At 40.9% G+C, this 25329-nt stretch overlaps 1 protein-coding gene across 6 annotated transcripts in view; it reads left to right on the forward strand.

The window, feature by feature from the left end:
* Window positions 1–4542: 4542 nt before the first annotated feature.
* LOC102050811 (ubiquitin carboxyl-terminal hydrolase 12-like) overlaps window positions 4543–25329 on the forward strand; it is a 33502-nt gene continuing 12715 nt past the window's right edge. The window contains exons 1-4 of one of the 6 annotated variants that reach the window (XM_027809261.2): window positions 4543–4629; window positions 19592–19672; window positions 23849–24062; window positions 25056–25282. In XM_027809261.2, the coding sequence (XP_027665062.1) occupies window positions 4558–4629; window positions 19592–19672; window positions 23849–24062; window positions 25056–25282 (594 nt within the window). In that variant the 5' untranslated portion in view covers window positions 4543–4557. Of the gene's footprint in view, window positions 4630–5227; window positions 5341–5448; window positions 5615–19591; window positions 19673–23848; window positions 24063–25055; window positions 25283–25329 lie in introns of those variants that run through there. The other 5 variants (XM_027809262.2, XM_055727391.1, XM_055727388.1 and 2 more) reach the window with 5 other exon arrangements.

Consider the following 25329-nt stretch of genomic DNA (forward strand, 5'->3'; position numbering starts at 1 on the left):
CCCCCCACACCCCCTGCCGTGGTTTGCAGGCAGCTGTGGGTTATTCCAAAATACTAGCTCACGTATGTATCCTACAGGACACATTTAATCTGCTGGTTTATACATGTTGTTAGTCTTAATGGCCCTCTGGAATGTGGGTTAGCATTGGGTTGGGACACTGCAGTTTCTCCAAACATGGAAAAGTGAATTCAGGGCTGGCGACAGACTTGGGAAGGACTTGGTATCCCTCAGTGGGGTGAGCCAGAGAGAGGGAATGAAGAAAGAATGACTTCTATAGGAAAACACAGTGTAGTTTTAAGACAGCTGGCGGCTGCAAGGTCTGTTGGGATGACAGCATGTAACCGTACACTAGCTACAATCAGCTCTCAGTTCTCAAGGATAATGGGGAGGGAAGAAAAAGGGAAGAGCAGTGGGGAGGGAATGACCCAGATAAAGCAAAACTGCAAATAATATAAACCAGATGTAAATTAAACTACAGAAAATATAGTTAGAGCATTCATCTTTGAAAAACTTTTCAGAAGAGGTCTGCAAGGGGCAGGAGAAGCTTTAGGCAGCAGTGGCAAGAGGCGAGCCTGGTGCAGGCAGCACACTTCTGAGACATGTACTCTGTCACGCTGTGTGGGAGACATGGATATTAATGGAAGGTGGTACTGCAAGCTAATCGACCCACAGATCATGGAGACCTGAGGATGCAGATTTTTCCTGTCTTCTGTATGCTCCTAGCAGGCAGAAGGCAAGCATGGCTCATTACATAGAGGCTGCAGCCACCCAAAAGACTTTTTCTGCCCAGCTGCTTTCATGCCGCTGCTTTCAATTGCAGCATACACTCGAGTTCTCCCAAACAGGTTTTAGAGGCCAGGGATATGGTTGTGATCTAGCACAAGAGGATGGGAAATCAGGTCAGGTCTCTAGATTACTACCCTTCCCAAAGCACTGGCAGCCAGGTTGTCAAATGATCTCAATTTCCATGCTGGCATCACGGAGGACAGCCTGAGTGTGAACAGGCTTCAGAAGAATCCAGCTTTGGTGCACAGCAATCCAGTGAAATAAGCACGAGATTCAGAAGATTTATGGATGTGTCATTTTTCTAAGGCCCTGTTTCCTCTCTAAAAGCAGAGTTGCTGTGTTAGCACCGAGTATTATTACTTTGACCATCATGAGAGTCAGCTGATGAAGAGGTGGAACAAAATGTCTGGAGGGCTACACAGCACATGGTACTGGGAGGGAGTTGCCAGGTCGTGTGTCTTTTGGGATATGGCTCGTATGTGAACGATTTTCAAATCTTCCAGGGTAAATTTGCTTCCAGATTTTTGCAAACACACAAACACTGAAAAATATCTCCCAGGAAATTTCTTTACCAGGGTGCTTTAATTTCACACAAGTTTTGTAAGAACAGGCAAAATGAGAGGAGGAACAGGAAAATGCTCAAAATCTTGTGGTCAGTTAACAGGGCACTTCAAAATGTGTTGTTGAGCTAGACACATTATAAACTTTGGGATTAGCTAGCAGCAGTACGTAGCTGTTCACCTCTCTAAGTGTGGGATGTTGGAACCTTTGTAAGCATTTGCTATTAAAAACATGTGTTAGTGAGTAATATAAAAGTATTCATCACAATAGTCGTCCTATAAAAACAAATAATAATATATCTATCAGCTTCTAGGTGGCTGGAAGAGTTTCAGCCCAGGCAAAAAAAGCCAGGTAAGTTAAGTAAGTTCGTGGAGAATATTCTACATGGGCAAAGACATTTCTAGAAGAATATGGATCTGCTGGCTTGCTCCAAAAGAAAGGCAATACAAATCAGCAGAAACAAAAGTTAAGTCCTTTTAGGTAACCAAAAGTTGTGCAGTGCTGAGGAACTCCAGAAGGATCTCACATAAGTGAGTGAGTGCACATAAAATCGGCAGGTGAACTTTAGTCTAGATAAATGTAAGATAATGCATCTAGAGAGAAAGAATATTAACTATGCTTAGATGGTGCTGAACTGGCATGTGGCACTCATAAAGTAGGAAAGAGACCTCAGAGTCAGCACTGGCAGTTCACGGTCACCTTAGTGTGCAACAGCAGCAAAAATAGCCAACAAAATGTTGGGTATCCTCAGGAGGGGAATGGAGAAGGACACATAGGGTAGCATTTTGCTGCTTGAATAAACCCTGGAAGCATCCCTGTCGCCAGTATGGCATGCAGTTCTCTGCATCTCAAAAACAAAGCGAGGGCTGCAAAGGCACAGAGCAGGGCACCCAAACCGATCAGGGGCGTGGAGCAGCTGCTGTGTGAGGACAGACTGGAAAAGCTGTTTACCATGTGCTTTTACGGATGCTGGTGCTGACACAAGAGAGGAGATGTGTGGGGGCAGGAATGAAAGACCAGTGGTGGAGGAAATGTTGAACTGCTTCATTTGGCAGCTGTGATTGCTTCTGGTTGCTTAAAACAAATGTGCAAGCAGTTTTAGACTGCATCTTGGAAGCAGGCCAATCGATTTCTAGTTCCTTTGCTAATACAGTTCAATCTAAATCTCTTATGCACTAACCCAGGCTTCTCATGCTTCTAACCAAAGCTCATTTCCACCATGTGCAGAAATACCTGTCTGGAGAGAATGGCTTGTAGAATTAACAAAAAAGCAGCGTATTCTCCAAAAGTTTTAAATCTATTCTCAAGCTCCTGTCTTCCCCCTGCACACCCGACCCCCACCCCCCATCCCCCAAATCATAACTTTTAGGCTCTATTTCTGAAAGAATTCAAGATACAGAATCAAAGCCAGAGGTTTTAAACTCTGATCCTTATCTGATTTTCTAGATTGTCAGAAGTCTTTTGCCTAAGTGAAACCATGCAGGAGGATTCACACTATTTGAGATTGTATAACCCTTGGCATGTAGAATAAGAATTGTTTTTAAAAAGAGATTTTCATTGTTTGTGCACAATGGACTTATATTTAGCTAAGAAAACCATGTTTTAAATTCAAATTCTCTTGGAAAAACAATAGCTTAAATTAGAGGGAGAATGTTTGTAAAACTCAGAACAACTCTGAAAACATTTGGATGATTCTGGAGATTTCATTAACTACTCCTTGGGTTGCTCCATGCAAAGATACGTGCCTTTGCATGCTGCACAGAGATTATGTTATTTTGACACCAAATTTTTTTCAGATTTATTTATTGGTCTATGTTGCTTTTGGCTATGTTTTTTATAAGATTTTCTATTTTTATTTTTGTTGGCACTCCTACACATCTTCAGAGATGACGCATTCTAAAAATAAAAATATTTTTCATTACCGTAGTGCTTTTCATATAAGGATGTCAAATTGCTTTAAAAACTGGAGATAATTATTCCTCATATTTTTTACAAAGTGAGTAACAGTTGAGTGGAGACAGAGCAATCTTGCTAAGGTCTCAGCAAGCTGGGGAAAAGCTGACTGTTGTCACCCTTTCCCCTTCTGCCTAGCACTGGCAAAAGCGATTTCTTCTAAAAGTCTATTTGTAATGGTTACCATTTGCCTCCAGTCTCTCTTAGACGTTTTTGTACAGTCTATTGAGATTCTGGCGACATGGCTGGAGAAGTACAGCTCATTTCTGAGTAGAAATGCTAAATGTGGTGCTGGGGAAATGCTGGTCGCTTTGGCAGATGCTGTGATAAAACTCGTAGCTAGTGGCTCGTGTGCACATCCCCCACTCCTGAATGTATTCCAAACAACAGACTGATCTTCGCAGCTTTGTCTGACCATCTTTGTTTGTTGCAAACTTGAGGCCCAAAGGCCAGTTCTCACACTGCGCTAAACAAAAGTAGTGTTTTAACCACCTTTTTGCTCCCGGTAACTAAATACTCTCATAGTTGGGAAAGGCAAATAAAAAGCTTCTTTGCGGGAGATAAGAAAGGAACAGAACGGAATGTGATGTGCATGAGGAACTAGCCTTTCTCTGTGTGCTTGCAACTTCACCTTGTGCAGAGCCCCATCATGGGTAAAATGCATTACAAATTCAGCCGTGTGCTTTAGCACTAACCTTGGAAGATGTTTTCTGGGGACAAGACTGCCATTTTAGCACCATAATTGTACCCAGCACAAAGTTGTTCTGATCCTGAGGCCAAAAGGGAAGGAAGCATCCTCAGATGCTATTGTGACAGCTATGATAAATCATATTTGATTCTATTTTGGGCTGTAAGGGAGGCAATAATTTAAAGTATATAGTTCAGTTTAGTTAAACACTGTACAGATTCCACTATTTCTGTATTTCCTGTTGCTAATTTTGTTGCATTGCCATTCATGGAAACCCTGTAAGGAGCACGTGTCCTTTTTCACTTTTAGTATATAAAGATTTTTTTTTAGGTTGCTGAATAGTCTCCCTTGGGAGCCCGTAGTAGACGATGTGGAAAGTACAATGCGTGTAAGAGAACATCACTGCAGGCGAGCAACTCAAATAGAATGGAAACATCTTGGCCTCATAAAAAAGTTAGTGCTTTGGAAACTGAACTGGCCTCCCTTCCCTGCACTTATTCCCACAAGGTCAGGGCTGGAGCAAGGGGCGGTGTGTGGGAAGGGCCGTGCCACGGCTGGCGGTGTGCTTCATGGCCAGCCTGAACGGGGGCTTCCAGCCACCTGCCTCAGCGCTCTCCCACAGCGCTCCGCTTAGAGCTAAGGTGAAATACGAGCCAGGCTCCTTCCAGGCTGGACACAAACCTGAGGGTCTCGATCAGCCGGATGGCGAACGTTTCTGCCCAGCCCTGGCTTCCCGAGGGACGGGTCCCCCACGCGTATTTGCTTTCGGTAGCCGGGCGTGCAGCGCTGCACGGCGACCTGGCGGCACTTCCCACTGCCCGTCTCCCCGGGTTTACAGCGGCCGCCGCCGTCCCTCGCAGCGCCCTGCTCTGAAAGCGCCCCTTCTCCGATTTTGCTGAAGCAGGGGTGTGCGGTGCAGAGCAGCCGAGGGACCCCCTGGCGCAAACCCACTGTCCCGCCGGGCATCGTCCCGAGCCCCGTTTTTGCGGGAGCTCGCACCCGCTAGCGGGGCCGGGGGGCAGGCAGGGCTCAGCACGCCGCGCCTTCCCTTGCTGGGGGCCTGGCGGCCTCCCCCAGCCCCCCAGCCCCATCCCTGCGGGTCCGGCGCCCTCCTCCCGTCCCGCCGGTGCCGCACGCAGCTCCCGCCCCACCGAGGCCCCGAAGCAGCCTCGGCCCGCGCCGTCCCCGCAGCCGCACGGACCAGGGCGTCCCCAGCCCCCGCCGGGGGGAGCCGCAGCCCTGCCCTGCCGTCACCCTGAGGGCCGCCGCCATGCCGGCCCGCCACACACCGCCCTCCGGGCCCCCGCAGCGAGGGGACCCCGCACCGTCCTGCCCTCCGGGGCCGAGGGGAGGTGAGCGGGGCTGGGAGGGGGAGGGGGTGGACAGGCGGGGGAACCCCCCGCGGCGCGGCGCGGGGAGCCCCCGGAGCCATTTGGGCGCCGCACCGCCGGCGCCCGGCCCCATTTGGCCGTTGCTCCACCTGCGGCTCCGGCTGCCGCTGTCAGTTGGGCGGCTGCGTCCCAACATGGCGCCGGCGGCAGCGGGGGCGGCCGCGGGGCGCGGGGCCGCGTCGGGCGGATGGAAATACTGATGACGGTCCGGAGACTCGCCTCCATCTGTACCATGGTGAGAGCCGCGCCCGGGCCGTGCCGGGGCCCGGCGGGGGGCGGCCGGCCGGGGGCCCCGCTGGCGGCCCCAGCGACGGGAGCGGCCCCGGCCCCGCGCTGAGGGGGGCCCGGCCGCAACAAGAATTAATACCTAAACCCCTGGGGTTTATGGGTGGCCCCGTCGCCTGTATAGGTAGGGGGTGTCTGTGGGGTCAGCAGGGCGCCCCGCTGCCCGTACCCCCGGGAAGGCCTGGCAGGGGCCGGGGAAGAGCGAGGGGCCGGCGGAGCTGGGCCCGGCGGGCGGGGAGGGGGCGCCGGCCTGGCGGTTCCGCGCCCTTCTGGCGTGGTTGGAGGAATTAGGCCCCGACTGCGGGTGGGGAGGGGGGGCTGGGGGGCCGCAGAGCCCCCTGCGGAGAGGAGACCCCCCGGCTGCTGGGGGTGTGCCAGTGCCCGCCGGAACACCTCCTGGGCAGGGGCTGCCCCCCATCAGGGAGGGAATACTGAACCCGAATTCTTTTTCTGGCTCGGATCACCGTCGTTTGTTGTGATAACTAGGCTCAGTTTAAAGGTTGTTATACTAGTTTAGAAAAGCTCTGTAATCATTTCACGTGTGTGTATGTAACAGGGTATCATCCATATTGACAATGAAAATTTAGCAAGAGGGGGACTGATAATTGCATGAATATGCAGAATTTTTAATGAAGTTACAGTGCTGCATAAATAGAGGCCAGCAAGTAGTTTGTCTAGCATCAAAGCGCAGCTGACTCATAATAAAATACTGCATCTTATTAACGATATGCCATCTAAACATTTGACAAAGATCCTTCCTGTAAGGAGTTTAATCAGTATAAGCTGTAAGAGGCGTTTGAAGTGCCAAAATCCAGCGTAGAATCAGGCTGAGGGTATTCAGTTTCAGTAATTTGTTTTTCATAGTCCCACATCAGCATTCCAGTGTTGCCAACAATTAATGTTCCAGGTGTCAACCTTCAGGTTTAGATCTCATTTGAAACAGTAGCAAACCGGAGAGTCGGCTGCAGGGTCAGAGAGGACTCTTGCAATATACCAACCTGCCCAGACTGATTTCACCTGCGTATAAAGGGAGCAGGGTTTTCTGTTTCTTTTCCATATAGGTGCTGACTACCAGTTTTGATCAACCTGAGATCCAGTTGAACTGAACCACAGTGGTGCTGTACAAGGCCACATGTTTGGAGTTTCCTAAGTAATACTCTTTAACAAGAGAGATTATTATTATTTTTTTTTTTAATTTCTGGCAATGGATACCTGATCTCTTAAGTTTTTGGCATTGCACTTCCCAGAACTTCATACTTCACTAATCTCACCAGATTTTTTTTTTTTAAAACACAATTTGTATTTTTTAATTGCCCATCACAAACGCAGGTGAAATTAAGGTCATGCGAGGTGGCTGAATCATGACTTCATTGTGGAGTTCTGCACCCCAGAGGCAAGTGATTGACTCAATCCCATATAATATTTTGGATGCATTCCTGAGATCAGCTGACTGTGCCTCAGATTAAGAGGGCACATGTAAGGCAGTGCATTTTCCTGTGAGCGCGTAGCCAAACCTGAAAACAGCCATTCCAGTGTTTATGATTTGTTTTTTGAGACTTTGGCTATACGTACTCAATCTTGAATTTAGTTTTGCGCCTGCACTTACCTTGATTTTGGTTGGGATGATAGATGAAAGCTAAGCAGGTACTTGTAGCCTGCAAATGTCCCTTCTGAAGTACTGTGGTTTTTTTCAAGAGGGGACTTTTCACAGTGCTGCAACTTTGGGGAAGCAGGTTCTCCTTACTGTTTTATTTCAAGTGGAGAACTTACTGTTTCATTTCTCTGCAGAAAATGTTGAGCAGTGCTACTAGCCCTAAATAATTGTATAAAACTTGCTTCCAAATTTCTTATATAGCTATTTAATCAAATGCTGTGGAATTTTTCAGCATCAGTATTTTAGGTGTGTGTATAGTTTAGCTAAATTTGCTGTCAGTCTTACTATTTTTTGTTTAGCTAGCCCAGGAAAATTAAGGTCTGGGATGCTATATTCTAAAATTGAATCAGCTTATTTGCATCTGCTTCAATTAATGTGCAGTAAGTTAGAATGCTGTTTGCTTTGTCATAATGTGAATATGAAAAACCTAAGCCTTCTTTATAAAAACATTGCATTACATCTAAAAAGTCTTTTTGGGAAACTACTTTCTTCAGGATTATGCTAATGTGTAGTGAATAATGTAAAAACTACTGAATGAATAAAAAACCCCTACTTTTTTTTAGTAAAAGATGCAGTTTTTACCAGCACTTCTAGCCATCATTTGTGCTTCAGGCTGGAAAACTGAAACACGGGTTTATGACGTTCTCATGCTCCTCAATCAGGCAGTATCACAGGGGCTGGTATTTCTGACTTTTTATCTCAGACACTCCACTGTTCTGCAATATCTCTTTAAAAATTAAATTCAATGCCCGAGCTCATTAGTAGACAGTAATGCAGTTATAATCATATCTCCTTCCCTAGAATAACTTCCAGGTTTTTGTAGTGTGGTTCAGCTCTCTCATGCCTCATGATGGTCGAATTTCCTTGATGTGAGCACGGTCCCTTTTTCAGCGATTGCATAACATTCACGTGGCAGCTATAGCATTGCAAAGATCGGAAACTCGTAGGAAAATACTTGTTAATTTGAATATGATTCATTGCTTGGTAAGGCTGCTGACGCCATATGGCAAAACACATCCACAGGCAAGAGCTACCAACTAGAGGTCTGGTTCTATGCTGTGTCCCTTTGACTTAATTTTGTTTCCCAGCCCTTATCTTTACTGTGGACTCTAGGAGATTTTGTTTTCTTTTTGACAGCAACTGCGAAATTAACCAGCAGAGTGAAATAGAAAGCACTATTGATGCATTTTGTTACCCTTCATGAAAAATGCATAACTCCTGTTTCAGAAATATTTAAAAGTAGTATCTTTGTAGTTCTGTGGCATATGCATGGTCATGGATGGATGCAGTTCCTCTTGACGGAGGAGACAAAGCAAAGAGGGCTGAATTTCCATGGGTTTGACTGGCTCATCTAATCCAGAATATGCCTGCTGCGCTCTGCTGGGCTGAGACAATCACTTGTAGAACTAAGTTTTTGAGTCAAGAGTCAGGTTTTTTTGTTGCATTGATAGTAACTTTTTTTTTTGGTTGGAGAAGTTAACACAGAACACTAGAATGGAGCAAGGTGTGAAGCATAGGTCTGATGTTTTCCTCTCTTGACAGCTGATTTTGTGAAAGGTCTGTAGTAAGCTGTTAGCAGAAATCTTGGTGTTTCTTAGTAGGCTAATTAGGGACACTTCCCCTAGATTCATGTCTAATTGTTAGCTAAACCAGTAAGACATGCCTGAAGAACTCAAATCCAGTGTACAGATTGGTGGTAGTGTTATTAGTCTCCTTTGAATCAGTATAGCGTGGACATAATTATTAATTTCAGTGCTAGAGAAGAGACAACTGAATCATTTGTAAGTATTCAGGTGGCAAATGAAAATGTACTAATGTACACTGTTCAGGTCAAGCCAGGCTTTTGTGTCACTGATGTATAATGTTTGCTGTACTGCTGTTTCACCTGTATTTGTAGAACCTTGTTTTAGCTTTGTCAGAGAACTAGCATTTATAGCTGGGATGGTGTCACTGAGGAAGTGGAAAGGGAGGATAAAAGTAGAGCTAGCTAAGCAGACTTCTGTTGCCAGCAGTGCTCTGCTTCTTGATTGACTTGTTAAGCTGAAGGAAACAAATATTTATCTTTGCACATGAAACCCAGTTTGAGAATAAACTGTTTTGTTTTAAGCGGAAAAAAACGTATGTGACCCTCTGCAAATCAGTTAGCAGGTCGCTTTGTGAAAGGTTTTTCTGTGTGCCGTTTGTACTCTGGTTAGTACTGTCTGATGTGTAGTTATTGATGCGTTCTCCAGATTTTGGACTTGTAACAGTTTGGAGATGTAAGCCTCTGCAAAGCAGCCAGCCAGCCAGCCTGCAGTTAACAACTGGCTTAGGTGTGCAGTACACAGATTTCCTTTGAATGACTTTTAGGATTTTACAAGAGTCCTGGACTGCCTCACAGATGAGTTTTTTCTGCTGTTCTGGTATCTGTTTTGATCCCAGATTGTCCATAAACTTTGGAGATTTCATGACTTAGCTGTCCCTGAGAAAATGCAAGATCCTAGCTGTGTTGTGCCATGGAGTACTGAGGAAACTATGAGCAGTATATGGTTCATTAGTTGAAACTAGGTATTAATTGTACTATGGGACCTCTACTACAGAACTGTTACAATTTAAAAATGAGGTATGAATACCTGGGGAAATATGTTAAGGTAGCAGAGTGTAGATAGTTCAAGAGGTGCTCTACATTATTGAATCTCTCTTGTTTTGTTCTTTAATCAGTATTTAGAGCAAATGCTTTTAATACATTGAATTCATCTGTGTTTATATGCATTCATATATCTTGTTCCTATTAAAAAATAAATGGCTTTCAGTATTTGCTCTTACAGATGTCAATTTGTGAGATTCCTGGACTTGTTGCCGAAATTAAGGCCTGCACTGTAGGTCATTATGTTTCGTTTGTTATGTCATGTTTCAAATTTTCAGCTCCTTTTCTAGTGAATAATCAAAGGGGGCTTGTAAGAAATATGGGACAAATTTTTGTGTAGGGCCTGTTGTGATAGGATAAGAGGTAATGGAGTTAAACTAAAAGAGGGTAGATTCAGACTAGATACAAGCAAGACATTTGTTACGATGAGAGTGGTGAAACGCTGGCACAGGTTGCCCAGAGAAATGGTAGATGCCCCATCCCTGGAAACATTCAAGGTCAGGTTGGATGCAGCTCTGAGCAACCTGATAATGTCCCTGCCCATGGCAGGGGAATTGGGCTAGATGGCCTTTAAAGGGCCCTTCCCACCCAAACCATTCTATCCACTTAACCTCTCGTGCACAGAGTTGTGAATATATACACATTGAGAGCTGTTGATGGGCCCTGTGTTTGAATTTTACTGCCCTACCTCTGTGCCTGTTTAACTTGTACATGTGTAATGTCTGAAGTTGCAGCCTATTAATAAATCTGTAGTGTTATGTTTTGCTTTCCATCAGCATCCACTTCCTCGCTTCTTACAGTATTGTTCCTCCACTGTTTGAAGTGAAGGCCATGATAAAATCTTATTTCCAACTCACAAAAGAACAATACTGGTGAACGCTGGGCACTGAGTACACCTGTAGATCTGTTTGTGTTTGTTCTTGTAGGGGGCCAAAAAGCTGTCAAATATCAGAGAGCTGTACTAGCAAGACAGCTACACTTATGTGTGTTACTAGGTCATTTGCGAGAAACCCAAGGTCAAGAGTAGTCTTGTGGAGCTCTTCTCAAGTGAATGAACTCGCTGTGAACACTTTGGTAATCTCAGAGGCAGTGGCTGAGAAGGGGGAGATCGGCTGCTTACAGTATCACATTACAAAGGGTGAGACTCTTAAGCAGTAGTTTCTGTACTTCCTACCCTTAATCCAGCATTGTTTCCGTATGTTCTTTGTATGGGAGCCTAGCTTTGCTATCTAATTTTAAAGAGCATAAACTTACAGAATTGCACAAGACTGCATGACTTGCTTTACCTTTGTGTGGCATAGGTGCTGTGGACCTTGCAAGACCAGCTCCTAATTGAATAAACATTTATATGCAACGCTTAACAATGCCTTCTGTATTAATTTATGTAAAAACACTGTAATTGAGATGTTGTGTTTTAAACACTTCATAGTAGTAAGCTTATTTTGGAATAAGCATTTTCTAATTTCACTGTGGTCTCCGTGATATCGGCAGTAGCCAGAGTGCTTTGTAGGCTTCATTGCCTACTGAAGAGTGGGCAAAGCCAGCTTTTCCTGTGTGCACTGAAGGATGGTGCAGATCAAGAAGATTCTATAGTATTTGGCAGAATTGGAGTCTTAGAAAGTCTGTGACACTGTTATACCTGCTCCTTTCAAGATTATCAGTTTGTTTTGCCTGCATAAGCACGCTAAGTGCTGGAATCCAAAGTTCAATTTACCGTAATTTGTTATGCCTAGAACAGCAGCCTTCCTGGATGCATGAAAAGGGATAATTTCAAACCCTAAAGCATAGTGAGTGATAGCTGAGCTGACAGCTTTTTTTATCTGACTTCAGTGCTACGCAGCCAAGGAGTTTTAAGACAGGGAAGCAACGTCTCATTCTGTGTTTAGAAAATCCTGACGGTATGTTCTGTAAACTTTCAGAAATACAACCCCAGTTCTGTTCCTTTCAGCACTCCCCCACATGGTAATTTTATTAGTCCTGAAGCTGGAACCATTATCATGACCAATACAGTAAAGTAAGTGCAGGCAGACTTTATGAAATGCATCATCTCATTCAGATTTTTTTCCTGAAAGGTTGTAAGTAGCTCTGGCTTGGCCTACTTGTTCTTCCCCTGCTCCCTCTCTGTCCTCCCTCCCCCCCCCCCCCCCCCCCCCCCCTTTTTTTGTTGTTGTTGTAGTTTGGTTTGTTTGTTCACTTTTTAAAAATCACTCTTCAGTTATGTAGTATATTTAACCAGCTTTTCTGATCTTGAGGGCTGCTGTCCCTTGAAGCCTTTTTGCACACCCTGAAAGCTGCTTCCCAGCTTTTTTCAAATGCTAAATCCTATCCCACTCTTAATTTGTTAAAAAGGAAGATTCAAATGAGTAAAGACTTCAGCAAGACTTGTGTACCAGTTGTGTTCTGGACACTGAAATACCTCCCTAGATATCTTTCCCTTTTTTGCCTTTCTTTAAGGGAAATGTCTTTTGCAGGCAGGTGCATGCTGTGCGCTCAGTGTGAGTAAGCTGGTTCCAGTCCAAAAGCCGAGTTTGGTATGGTGTTGAACCCGAGGTAGTATATCGTAAGAGATTTTTATTTCATCAGGCTATTATATTAGCCATGCTCCGTGGCTTCTGAGTGTGCATGCAGCTGTAATAAGTGTAGAGATAGCCTAAGTTGTAGTGCTTTAGCTACTTTGTTTGAACAGAATGATATTAATTGCGATGGGAGAAGGCTAAAAGGCTTGTGTAAAAAGCATATGATGTGGAAATTAGTATTTTGCACTGAGCTACAAAATAGTAATTTATCCTTGAAGAAAGGCTGTATCTTCAGATTTCCATGAACTGTATAGAGAGTGTTTTAAATTATCTGATTCTTTCTGGCTCATTGAAAGTAATCTGCTGATGCAATTAGTCTTGTGTGTATTTTAGATGGGGCTAAAGCAGCTGAAGTATATAGGCAAGCACAGGAAACTACAGTTTAAACATTATACAGTATACAGTTAGGAATATTTCTGGAACTTTGGGAGCAGTAACACATATGCATCCGGATTTTAAGAGTTCTCTTCTGAAAATCTTCTGCTGTCTGCAAATGAACTGTAAATGGAACATCTAAAATGGCAGAGCACCCCAAAATAAGCACAGCAATTGACTTACTTAGACTTCTTGTAGATTCTGTCAGGATCATTAGTATTAAAAAAAAGAAACAAACTGCAAGTTTGTATTTTTTTGAAAAGGTAAGGGCTTGGTGCTTCTAGTTACTTCCTTTTCTTGTACGTTAAGCAACTGCTTCATCCTTTTCAGCATTTGAAAAACACTAGTAGCATTTATTTGACGAGTGCACTGCCTGTTTTGGTGTCTCTAAATTTCCATGTACTACTAAGAAACTAAACAAATCTTTAGTATTTTATCTCATTATGTTGAGCTAGTAATGAGTGGTTATAGAATGATTATAAATCCATTGACAATCTGCTGTGGCATGGATTTTCCTGCATAATTTCAAAACCAGTATATAATTAGAGCACCTCAGAAATGCTGCTTGTGCTATAGCCATCTTTAATGTCTATTTTAATGGTTATGGTTTTGTATCTGCACTTACTGTCCCTCTTCTTTCACCATAGTTTCTTGTCATTGTCTTACTGTACTTCTTTCTCTCTTCCAGCCTATCCTATATGTCACACATCCCCCTCTACGGTTTAGAAAATACATCCAGTTGCTAATAGCTAATGGATTGTGCTAATGTGAGACGCTCCAACATCCAGTCAAAGCAGATGTGAAACCAGCGCCCTTGAAAACGTGTGGGACAGCTGCCCGAGCCCTGCTTGCGTGCTGTCTTAATCCTTGGTAGAATTGCAGCTTTAGCAATGGAAAATGCCATAAACTCCTCTGCTTCCCCTCGCCAGTTCTGAAGGCTGCTGCAAAGAGGACGGTGGGATCTCCCCACTCGTAACCCTTCCCCATCATCTGCTTTGTGTCATCCGTCCCCCCAACCCCCGTTCTATAGCTTCAGTGTCTCTCTGCTCACTGTTTGCTCAAGCAGCAGTACAGCACTGACCTGATTATTTTTGACAAGAGCTCTGAATAACAGCAAGGATACTGACCCAGTGTTGTGCTAATTTGGTCCTTTTCTTACTGAAGCTACAGCAGCAGCTGCTTCATGCTCATAAGGTCTGCTTGAATGCTTATCGAAGTAGTACGACGTTGCTCTTAAAACCATTCCCACGTCTGCAAAGTTACCTTCGTAGCAGCAGAAAGCAGATAGTTATAAGTGGAAGTGTGAATTTCTTCAAAGTGTGAAAGTGTTAGTTCAGGATAAAAAAAATTTGACTGATAGCTTTGGTCTGTAATAATACTTATTCTCAGCCAAGTTTTGCAGAGGATCAGGATTTCACTGAAACTTAGTAAAATTTGTAGCACTAAAAAGGGAAAAAATTTTAACTTGAAGCAAGAACCATGTGAATGCCAGACATGGATTTCTCTCATCAGTTCATGTTCTGAGCTATGTAGTTGCTATTAATCACTCCCAGCTGTTCTGTTCATCGATAGCTTCGGAAGAACTCTTCAGCTCTGCACCTTATTATAATTTCTACTGTAATGCTGTTTATGTACAGTGAACAGGAAAGTGATAGCTTTTCTTCATCTTCCAACAGTAATTATTCTTACAATTCCTGTCAGATAAGTGAATGCAATCTATAAGCCGTTTGTCTATAACAATAATTACAAATTCAATTAAGTTTAAGGGCATAGGAGTATTTAAGCCCCTGGAAACTGTTGATAAATTTGCAGTTTCTGAAATCAGTTAAATCTAAACCAGGCAAAATACTAATTTTCTTTGCAGGAATAGTCACACTGCAGAGCTTATAAGAGGCCATAACGCCTAAGCATACATCTTTCGTACGTTGTGTTGGTGATGCAATGAGTTAGCAGTGTAACCTGGCTAAAAAAGAGAAGTCTTCTACTATTCTTTCCACTTGCATGGTGTATTGAACTGGAAATAAATCTTTAAGACTTCTCTATTGAGCAAAAAGGACTCACAACCTAGAGGCTGGAGGACTTGATAAGATCTCTGTTCTGATTTTGATGGGTTATTCAGTTAAATTTTCAGCTATACTGTGGGATCACTTCATCTGTGATGACTTGGCTAGACAGCTACCTCAGGTAAGAGTTTTTGAAACTGGTCTTTTCACATCGCTTTTTACTTTACTGTCCCTTTCTGCTTTATTGAACTCTACAAAATCTGCCTTAGAGACCTTTTGGTGTTCTTTGGGTAAATACAAACTTTACTCAATTAATCTCATACACATCTAGTGTTGGTGTGATGTCCCTCACTGAGTTGGTATGGAAAGTGGAAGAAAACTTGTAATACTAACAATTCACTGTGCTTTGTTTGATACTTTAAAATTCGCTATTTTTTAAAAAGCGTTTTAAAACATTTTTTAAAAGCGTTTTCTTTGTCTTTTCTGATGGAAATCAGTGAGCACAAATGTTCTTGGATAGGTCCTTTTTTTTTTTAATTAGCTATTATGTATAAAGTAAAATTACTGCAGCTATGACAGAAAATATTTTATTGCTGGTCTGTTGGGCTCATCTTGGCCAGTGTTAGCTGTGTCTATTATTCCGAACCGCTGAAATGGCGATAGTTCAGCTAGGCCAGGCAGCTTCCCATTTTTCTGTTTGGCTATTAGTGCCGACACTGTGGAAATGCACCAAGCTAAGCTTGCTCGCTGTCGAGATTCAGTCAGTTCTGCTAGCGGGGTTGTGAACAGAATAGGGGAGCTCTTGAAAAGTGCAACCAACCTCTGAGACAACATTTTAAGTCACAGTAGTTTCTAGAAAATTACAAATCCTGATTACGAGTTGCAGAAACTTTAGTTGTCACCACCCCCACCAATATGGAAGTGTTAAATTCGCATCTCTTGGAGAGTGTAATTATGTAAGTAAACCAGTATTGCCACTTTAGTTAAACTAGGGGGATGTTTTCCTCCTTGGGTAATTATGTGTTGACTGTATAAATTTGTGTTTTGTTCCTGCTCAGAGAGCTGTGTTCTGAACGTTTGATCATTTCTTCCTAAACTGGAGTAGCAGAGCAGTTCCTTGAGAGCATTTTCTTGGACCTCCTAGAAGTCTCAAGGATGTAATTCTGGGGTTTTAAAAGATGTGTTTATTTGTCTTGCACGAGCACTGAGAAATCAATTCTAATCCCATGCATTAAGCTTTATATTTAGCTGTATTTAGTGTACATTATTTGCTTAGTTTTTATATGCCAGGCAAACTCAGTTGGTATGTGTTAGTGATTTTTTTTCTTGTAATTTTTTAATTGCTTCCACAGTGTATGTCATAGTTGAGCAAAACTATTGCTTTTCTTATGTTTGTAGGTGTGTAAAGTCCTGTAAAATGCTGAATAGTTTGTGGCACCCCAGGAGAAATGCATCTCTCTTGATTCCCCAAATAATTAAATATAAATTTTCATACTTGGGACACTTGCCACTTTGGTTAGATTTTATTTCTAGATGAGAAATGTGACTTTTATGTTTCCAAAACTATGAAGTGTGTGTTGTTTCTTATGAGCAAATATTTGTGTGATCAGAGGCAAAAGTATTTGTCCAGGTACAAAAATCTTTTAGTGGCAGTGGGAAAATGTGACAGCAAGACACAGTTAATGCTGCTCTAGATTTGATCCCCAGTTGGTTAATTTGCTCTTTGTGAATTTAGTTGCAAAGATCACGGGTTGTGAGTAGCTGGACTTTGACTGCAGTTATGCAGCCTCACTCATGAACATGTCATGTATTTCTATCCTGAAACGTGACCAAGGCCAGTTTGTGCTGTCACCGTAAAGTGCTTTTTTTTTTTTTTTTTTTTTCCTTCCCCCTCCCCCCCACATTGACTCCTGTGATAAATCACTCTATACTGTTTGCAATGTCGTTATTTTATGGTGGTATGCTAGGCATGTGCATTTTCTAGCGCTACTTCAATGTGTTCTGTATTACTAATCTGCAAGTTTGCATCTTCAGAACTATTTTTGACTAGTTTGTGATTTTTGATTCCTCCCACAATTTGAGTCCTGTTTTGGTGTTTATGATTTTGATACGCTAATTTGAAATGTTCTCTGACAAGAAATTTCAGAAACATTGCAACTAAATGTTAGGTTAATTTAGCTTCTATAGCTGATTGACTTTAACTTTAGCATTTGATTTATTCAGGAAACCTTGGTTTTACAAAGTTTGGGCAGAAGATACAACGAAGCCCTTGAAAAAAGACATGTGTCACCTGTTAGCTTAAATGGGTAGATACATGTGGATACAGGTTGTGGTTTAGTTGAATTGCAACATGGTTTATGATAGGTTATTAAATTCTCTATAGCATAATTTTAGTAAAAATTACAATTCTTATGCTTTCATTTCTTTATTCAGACATTTATTCCATATGTTGCTTTACAGACAGGAGTATTCAGGTTGTCTAGTTTCACTAGTTTTGCAAGTTGTGGTGCCTTAGTTGTCTGTTTCTCCAGTGTTTCTCTAATACCATATTGGAGATCATGGGGGAGGTGAGAAGACTGTTCAGAGAAATTTAAACTGAACTTCACAAGCTTGCAGATTTTACGCACATCCCTTCCTTAGTCTCGAAACACGCATAATGTAAGAGTAGAGGAACCTCACTCTTAGCAGTCAGTTCTGATTTCAAGACCGACAATTTTTCAAAACCAGCACCACCTCTTCTTGCGTATTTACATAGTATGTAGGTTATAATCTCCTATTATGCTATTACCCAAAGTCAGTGTTGATCAAAATGATGTAAGTGAAGAGCTGAAGTAGCATTTGGAGAGTGCTGTATCAGCAGATCTTCCTTACAGATAGCTATGCTCGTGTATAGGTTTGGTTTGGGTGTTTTGAGGGGAGATAGTGGGGGGAAGAAGAGGTACTTGGAAGCAGGGAATGGATGTAGGGAAATAAATGAGAGGAGCTGCTTGAACTGGCACTGATGCCTCAAAAAATTTCTGTGTAATTGCTGCTTGTGAAGAGTCTTGCTTGTAAATCTGTCGGCGTCTAGTGAATGTTTTTGTGTTTTTTATAGTACCCAATTTTGAGCCTTCCTAATTTTCTGTCTTTTTTGATATATGTAGTTCACTGTAAATCTGGTGCGGGAGATCCATCTACAAAGTTTCCATTCCTCCTGTTAAACTAACTTATTTCTTGGTTTCTTTTCTGTTTCTTGGAAAATTTTTAGTTATTTCTTGTTAAAGACATTCTAGCTGGAACTGTATATACAGTCTCGACTTGTCTGCGGTTTATATTAATAGCAGAATGCTGAGGGAAATCATTGAAATGTTTGCTCAGCAATTAAAAACATTACTGGCTTCAGGGAAATAGATGAATTTTGCTGGACTGTAATTTTTGTTTGTTTAGCACTTTTCAGAGGTGTTTTAAGATGGCTCACCTGTACAGAATAATTTCTGTTTACTGTTTGTAGAAGGTTATAGGTGGAGTGACTTGGATATTTAAAACAGAAGTCAAGAATCCAAAGCGTTTGGATTCCGCACTGAATTATGATACCTCCTTAGGTAACAGCACAGATGCAGCTAAGGGCTGTTGGAAGATCAGCAAGAAACATTAGAGGACAAGATGTAGTGGTATGAGAGGAGGTACCAAATCCCAAGTGGGAGCTCAGCTATGAGGTATTGGTGGATTTAAAAGAAGGCAAAAAATGGAATGAAATGCATAAACCACTTTGGATTTTAAGTGGGCAAAGTTAAAATTGAAGCAAAAAATGTTGGTATGCTATAGTTCTTTTATGTGACAAGTAAGACCATATGGATGTGTAGTGGTATTTTCCAGTTGTGTCTAAAAGAATACGTTCTATCCTCATTATATTGCTGGAGACTCAAGCATATATCAAAATGCAGTGTAAGCTTAATACATCGTCCTGAAATTAAGGGTCGGAAAGCCAAAGCACTTCTAGGTGATCTGAGTTTGAGGAATGTCTGATAAAATTGTTCTTTCTGTTCTTTTTGGTTTGGGTTTTTTTTTTGGTTTTTTTTTTTTTTTTTTTTTGTAATCATGCCTTACTTGTTCATAGTACTTTCCAGAAACAAAAGTTAGGAAATTATAGTATTTCTTATGTAAGTGTGGCAAGATTTTTTCAAGAATTCTTTATATGTACTGCAGATAATAAACAGCCACATCAAACTTTTTGTGCAGTCCACATCACAAAAAGACGTTTCTTATTTCATGGGATTTGTAGCCCATATGGTTTCTCTCCTTTGGGTTTAGAAGTTCTCTGTGTGTTGTGAGTTTATTTTTACAATGCATTCTTGGCTAAATTTAAATTGGTAATTCTAGGTCACTGTGACTAACCTGAAGTCTCAAGTAAGAACAAATTTCTTGATGTTAACGTTCAAATAAATTCAAATGCAAAAAAAAGTTCTCTTAGATCAGAGAGCTCTGATCCTAGCTGACGAAGTTGAGTTTTTAATGAAACCATGGTACTTTTTATAATAATAAAGCATCATATTGATTTAATTTTGAAGAACATGGGAAACGTGAGATGCTAATTCTCAATGGAATTAACTTACTTTCTTAGCACCTTTGTTTTTATCGGAGTAGTATGAATTCTGCTGGATTTTTTTAGGAAGTTTTTTTTTTTTTCTCTAACAAACATACTGTTTCTTTGTAGGGCGCCAATGCCTCTGCTTTGGAGAAAGAGATTGGTCCTGAACAGTTCCCTGTGAATGAGCATTATTTTGGTTTGGTCAATGTAAGTGAATTTTCTATGGTTGAAATGCTGTTTTTTCATTCATATCCTGATTTTGAATTTAATGGGATTCTCTGTTAGAATTTTATCAATGGGCACTTCAAACTTAAAGTGGGACTCTGCATAGACACCACATTCTGCAGTATGGTGCTGTGCCTTGTTACTGAGCAACATATAAATTTCATCTTAAATACAGAAAAATAAATCTCAAAATAAGGTAGACCTTCCTGCTCAGGTATGTTCCTAATTATAGCATTTTAATATTTAGCTGGAAAGGACAATAACTAATAAGGTCTGTATATTGTTCATATGGTCTTCTAGAACAGAGAGATTTGATTTTACACTGATATGCAGTGTATGGAAGCCTGGAGGTTTTAAAATGAAAATGTGATAGTTTTTAAAAAACATATTACTCATGGGATTAGTGGAAGTTCGTCTGTGCAAGGATGTGGCCACATGAATGACATTGACTTGGTCAATAATTTTCTTACGTGTAGTAATACTCCCTTTGTTTATATTTTGGCAGCCTTGTGTAATAGCGAATCCTTCTAAAAAGATGTATTTTTGCATCTGTCAGTTTGTGTAGATCTGACTTGACTGGGATCTGTTGGGCAATAAGCAATTGTCTACCTAAATTAACTGTGGAGAGAATGGAGCATTGATGTTGATCTTGCCAGTGGTTCCGGAGGAGAAAAGGCGGCTGTTGTGCCTGTGACATGTTTTACCAGCAAATATAGGAAATTACTTAATAGAAACAGCGGTTCTGTGGCATCATATTTATGATGTGAAAATACAGTTTTGGCAAAACTCATTAGAAACAGAAGTATACTTCTGGTTGCTGGCTACCTAGGTACGTTTTGTTGAATCGAAAAATTATCTATCTTTTTACACACCAAATAAGGTTAATGTAGCTACTAAAGTGTTATTTGTTGCAGCTCATTATAAACTCATCTAATTGACTTTTGTGTGGGTTTCTAGCTGTTTGTGTTCTCAGACACCAAACTATCTAAACACATTGAGTTATATTTCTTAAGTATGGTGTTAATGGCCATTCCAAAGCTGCTGAGGTTTGCACCATAATGAGAAAAATGGAAGGCATCTCCAGTTGTAACATAAATAGCAGAGTGATGAATAGCATGAAGAGGAAAAATAGCATTCTAAAAATAACCAGAATTATTATAACTATATCCATTCTCTGTTTTGAAGGACAAAATATGACTAATACTGTTGTGCTTTATTCCTTGCAACTGATTTCTTTAGGGTGATGGTTTTCATGCTGCTGTTCTGCAGAGCTTTTTCCTAAGTTATTTCTAGTTCTTTCATGATTGGAAGTTAATTGGAGTGCTTTAAAGAGGGCAATTTCTCGGCTTCAGCACCAATACTAGTGAATATGTGGCTGCACTGCAAATAGAATCAGGTGTTGAACCCATGGACATTGGAGGCTTTAAAATTATTTTTTGTAGTAGTTATTTTCTCCTTGGCTCAGTGAGCTGAACCAGCTTGTCTGCAGTCAAATTATTGCTAAAGTTACTGCAGAATTTACGAGAGAAGGGTCTGACTGCTCCTCTGGCAGCCTGTTAGAATAGGTTACGGGTAATGTTGAAGTGCAAGAGGGATGAAACAACATTTTCATTCCAAAATTTCATCTTGGCTTTCATTTTAAGAGCTTTTACCTTAAACTAAGCCTTCATTTTTTACATTGAAAGTGTAAAATTTTACAAGTTCTTCTGAAGTTAGATAATGTTGACTCTAAATATAATCAGTTTTAGGCAACCCCCCCGAGGTTTTGGCATCTATTAAAAATATTTATTTATACCAGAGAAACCATGACAAAAAAATTAAAAACCTACGTGTTTGTACCTGTTTTTCATCTGTGTTTTAGGTCACATTAGACTACACGCTATTTGTGTATTTGATCTGTGCATGTAGCTCCAGGTTTGGATGTATTCATCAGCCCATTGTGAACTGCCTTGCCAACCTGGTTTTTGGGGTTCTGTCGAAGGCAAATGGTTAGAGCCCTCTATTTTTATTTATTTTGGGTTTTTTTGGCAGAATTTCTAGCAAAGTTAGTAATGGTTGGAAAGACCGACTACTGCTTTGTACTTCTAAACACAAACCAATTGCAGTTTAAAAGTGACACCACTATGTAATAATGCTTCTTCTACTGCAGGAAAGTGTAGATCAATAACTGAGATATTCAGAGGTTTCCCAAGGCCCTGAATTGCTTAGAGTTGGAAGGATTTTGTTCTAACATGAAAAAGAGTTAGAATTACTGGAATAAAATGCATCACATGGTCTTTTTGTGAAGTACTTGGCATGGAATAAAATAGCTAAAATGCTAACATGCAAGATACTGATTTCAGGAATAAAAGTTCTTCCACATTACTTTATGTAAATGTGGTAGCAAACAAAGTTTAAATACTGTTTAGAATTTTGTTTTTGAAACCTAAAGCATGCCATAAAGGGAATTTTTCATTGTGTCATTTTGTCTACTGCAAAGCATCTTGCATCTTATTGTCAGGAATTTTTAAAGCTGGTTGGATGGAGTTTTAATTCTTTAACTCCTTTAGCTCTTCCATTTAGTTTAGTTCTAATAATTTCTTTCTGTGTGGGTAGCATCAAAAGAGGACTTGTATAACCAGTTGACTTTATGTTTTTGACGTGATTTCTTCATGAATGCAGTCCTGAAATCTCATTAACTACTTGCTTTGTAAACTTTTTTGACTTCAGATGCACCATGACCTTCTTTTTTAAGATTGCTAATTTCTAGTTTCTTATGTCTCTTAATTTTCTGGATTATTATAGGCAAATATATTTGATACCTTATCTGAAAGCAGTAATATTTAATCAGACTTTTGGTAGTTCTCTTGCCTGTTTTGTCTTCTATGCAAATTTAGTTAGCATGATGCTTATTTGTTTTACTAGGTCACTAACAAGAATATGAGTTAGGTTCTATCCTAATTCACGTGTATGTTCAGCTTACATATTTGTCTTCCTCATGTCAGTAAGTTTTAACTGTTGTTCCGTGTTGTTTGCATATGGTATAAATTAATGTAACTGTAAGCTCTGTAACCTTTTTAGCTGTATGACTTAAACAGTTAATCTTCTGTTTTGGTCAGGACACTGATTATTAACTTGAAACCATTCTGCTGCAGTAATCACACTGTATTTTGGTGAATAGTAGTGGCCATGATCTCTGAGTAGCACTTAAAATAGTCTGTATTCTGCAGTCAGATTTGTATGCTTATTTTGTTTATTTAAAATATTTTGCTCTCAGTTCTCTTGAGATGCAGAATCCCATTACCAGAATACCTAGGGACTGGCAAACCCAGAATTTGTTTCACTTTTTTTGAGCATCAGCATCGTACAATACATTAAAAAATTGCACAAGAAATTGCGAAGAAACAACTGAAAAATGCAAGGTGTATTTCTTGTGGATGATATGCTAGTATCTCAATGGTCTATTTCTTCTTGCTAAGCAATGTGGAACACTGCCTCTGGAAGTTATCACTGTCCTCCTTTCTCTGAAATGACAGTGCCTTCAGATATGGCAGATGTAAACCAGCTGCTGTTTGAATTTGCCGGCATCATGTACTTCTCATCATATTTCATTATAAACAGGAAATATTTAATGTGTACCTTGCTAACTATCTCCAAAAAGTACTTTGTGTCTATGACACAGGCAAATCTAACGTATGAGTTCATGGGTTGAGCCGTTGTGACTATAACATGGTTGAGACACAGGATGCTGATGGATGCTCTCTCTTTCTGTTTTCTTGTCCCTCTGTGCTGCTGTGTCATTGGCACTCAAGTCTCCACATCAGTATCAGCAGCATCTCCCCTGTCAGGATTAGTAGCCTGCTGTGTCTCCAGAAGTTTTGATATTGTGATGAGTCTTCGGCTGGATTTTTTTTTCTGTCAGTGGATTCCTGCTTTTTTTGTGTGTGCGCACTCAGTATCACTGGGACTGTTGTCTTTTCTTTTCTTGCTGTTACCAGCTGTGACGATACAAGGATGAGTCTTTTACACCATGCCTGCTAGTATTTCCCCAGTAAATGAACTCTGGCAGATGACTTTTCCATTTTCAGTATGTGACATTCTTAATGAGCAACCTCTTTCTGTTACTACTTTTTAACAGACCTAATATGAAAATATTTGTTTTTCTTCTGTTTTAACCAGTTCGGCAATACCTGCTACTGCAACTCAGTCTTACAGGCACTTTATTTTTGTCGTCCATTTCGGGAAAAAGTTTTGGCATACAAAGTGCAGCCTCGAAAGAAGGAAAGCCTCCTGACATGCCTCTCTGATCTCTTCAACAGTATTGCTACGCAAAAGAAGAAGGTGGGAGTCATCCCACCCAAGAAATTTATTTCCCGATTGAGGAAAGAAAATGGTAAATGAATAAATTAAATTTTTATGCAGATTTAAGTGCTGGAGATTTAAGAATATAAAATGTAAACACAACTTGCTTTTTAAGTGCGTCCAGATTGTCAAGTTTTAACAGATTTCTGGAAGATTTTTGATCTCCAGATTGTGGTGTTAATTTCGCAACCTCTGTAGTATAGGAACAAAGATTATATCAGAATTGTGCAGTGTCATAAGAGGATTATCTAGATATCTGGTTCTGTGCTTGCTTAGACCAAGTACAGAGCGCATACACAAGTTTCAGGATTCCATTTATTCCACACTGGCATCGTGTTCTGTAGAGGGCTGCTGCCAGTCAGCACGCTTCAGGTTGCTGCTAGAAATTGTCGTGGGCTAAACAAACATCATGGAATTGGTCAAAGTTGAATTCTCAATGGAGACTTAACCACTCTCAGCTTGCTTTCTTAATATTTGCGGTAGGATAAATTCCTTATGATGAGAACTAGTCGTTATTTCCCAGGGCTACTTTGTGAGGAAAAGTTCTGTATGTTGGTTTATCATCTCTGTTTGAACTTGAAAAGATAACAGACTTATAGTAGGGGATTTTTGCCCCTTGATGCTGGACTTAATGAACTAATGGCCCAAGGCAACACATCTGACTTTCTTTATTTCTCTCCCTCCCCAAAGAAAAAACCAAAACCAAACAAAACAAAACAAAAAAAACCCCAAAACCAAACCAAACATGGTTTTCTTCAGTTCTGAGAAATGCCCAAACTAAATTTCCTTTGTGTTGTTTTTCAACTGCCTTTTTCTTGCAACCTGAGGAATAGGTGACTGTAACCTAATATCCATTGTGAGAACAACAAAGTACAATTCTTCAAAGACTCTTAACAGTGTAACCCACAATTGTATAATAGGGTAGAGAAGGGGGAAGGTCACGGCTTGGATTGCTAAAAGCATAGTAACTCGATATTATGAAATATCTGTGTTTTTTCATTCTCCTTGATCTCTTCCTTTCCAGAATTATTTGATAATTATATGCAGCAGGATGCACATGAATTCCTAAACTACCTACTTAACACTATTGCTGACTTACTACAAGAAGAGAAAAAGCAGGAGAAGCAGAATGGCAAACTCCAGAATGGCAGCATTGAGAGTGAAGAAGGAGACAAGACTGATCTGACGTGGGTCCATGAAATCTTCCAAGGAACACTAACCAATGAAACCAGATGTCTTAACTGTGAGGCTGTACGTTTAAAACAAAACAAAACCTCTTAGATTTTTTTTTCACAGGT

This window comes from Falco cherrug, chromosome 15 (genome assembly GCF_023634085.1).
Source record: "Falco cherrug isolate bFalChe1 chromosome 15, bFalChe1.pri, whole genome shotgun sequence".
Lineage (NCBI taxonomy): Eukaryota > Metazoa > Chordata > Aves > Falconiformes > Falconidae > Falco > Falco cherrug.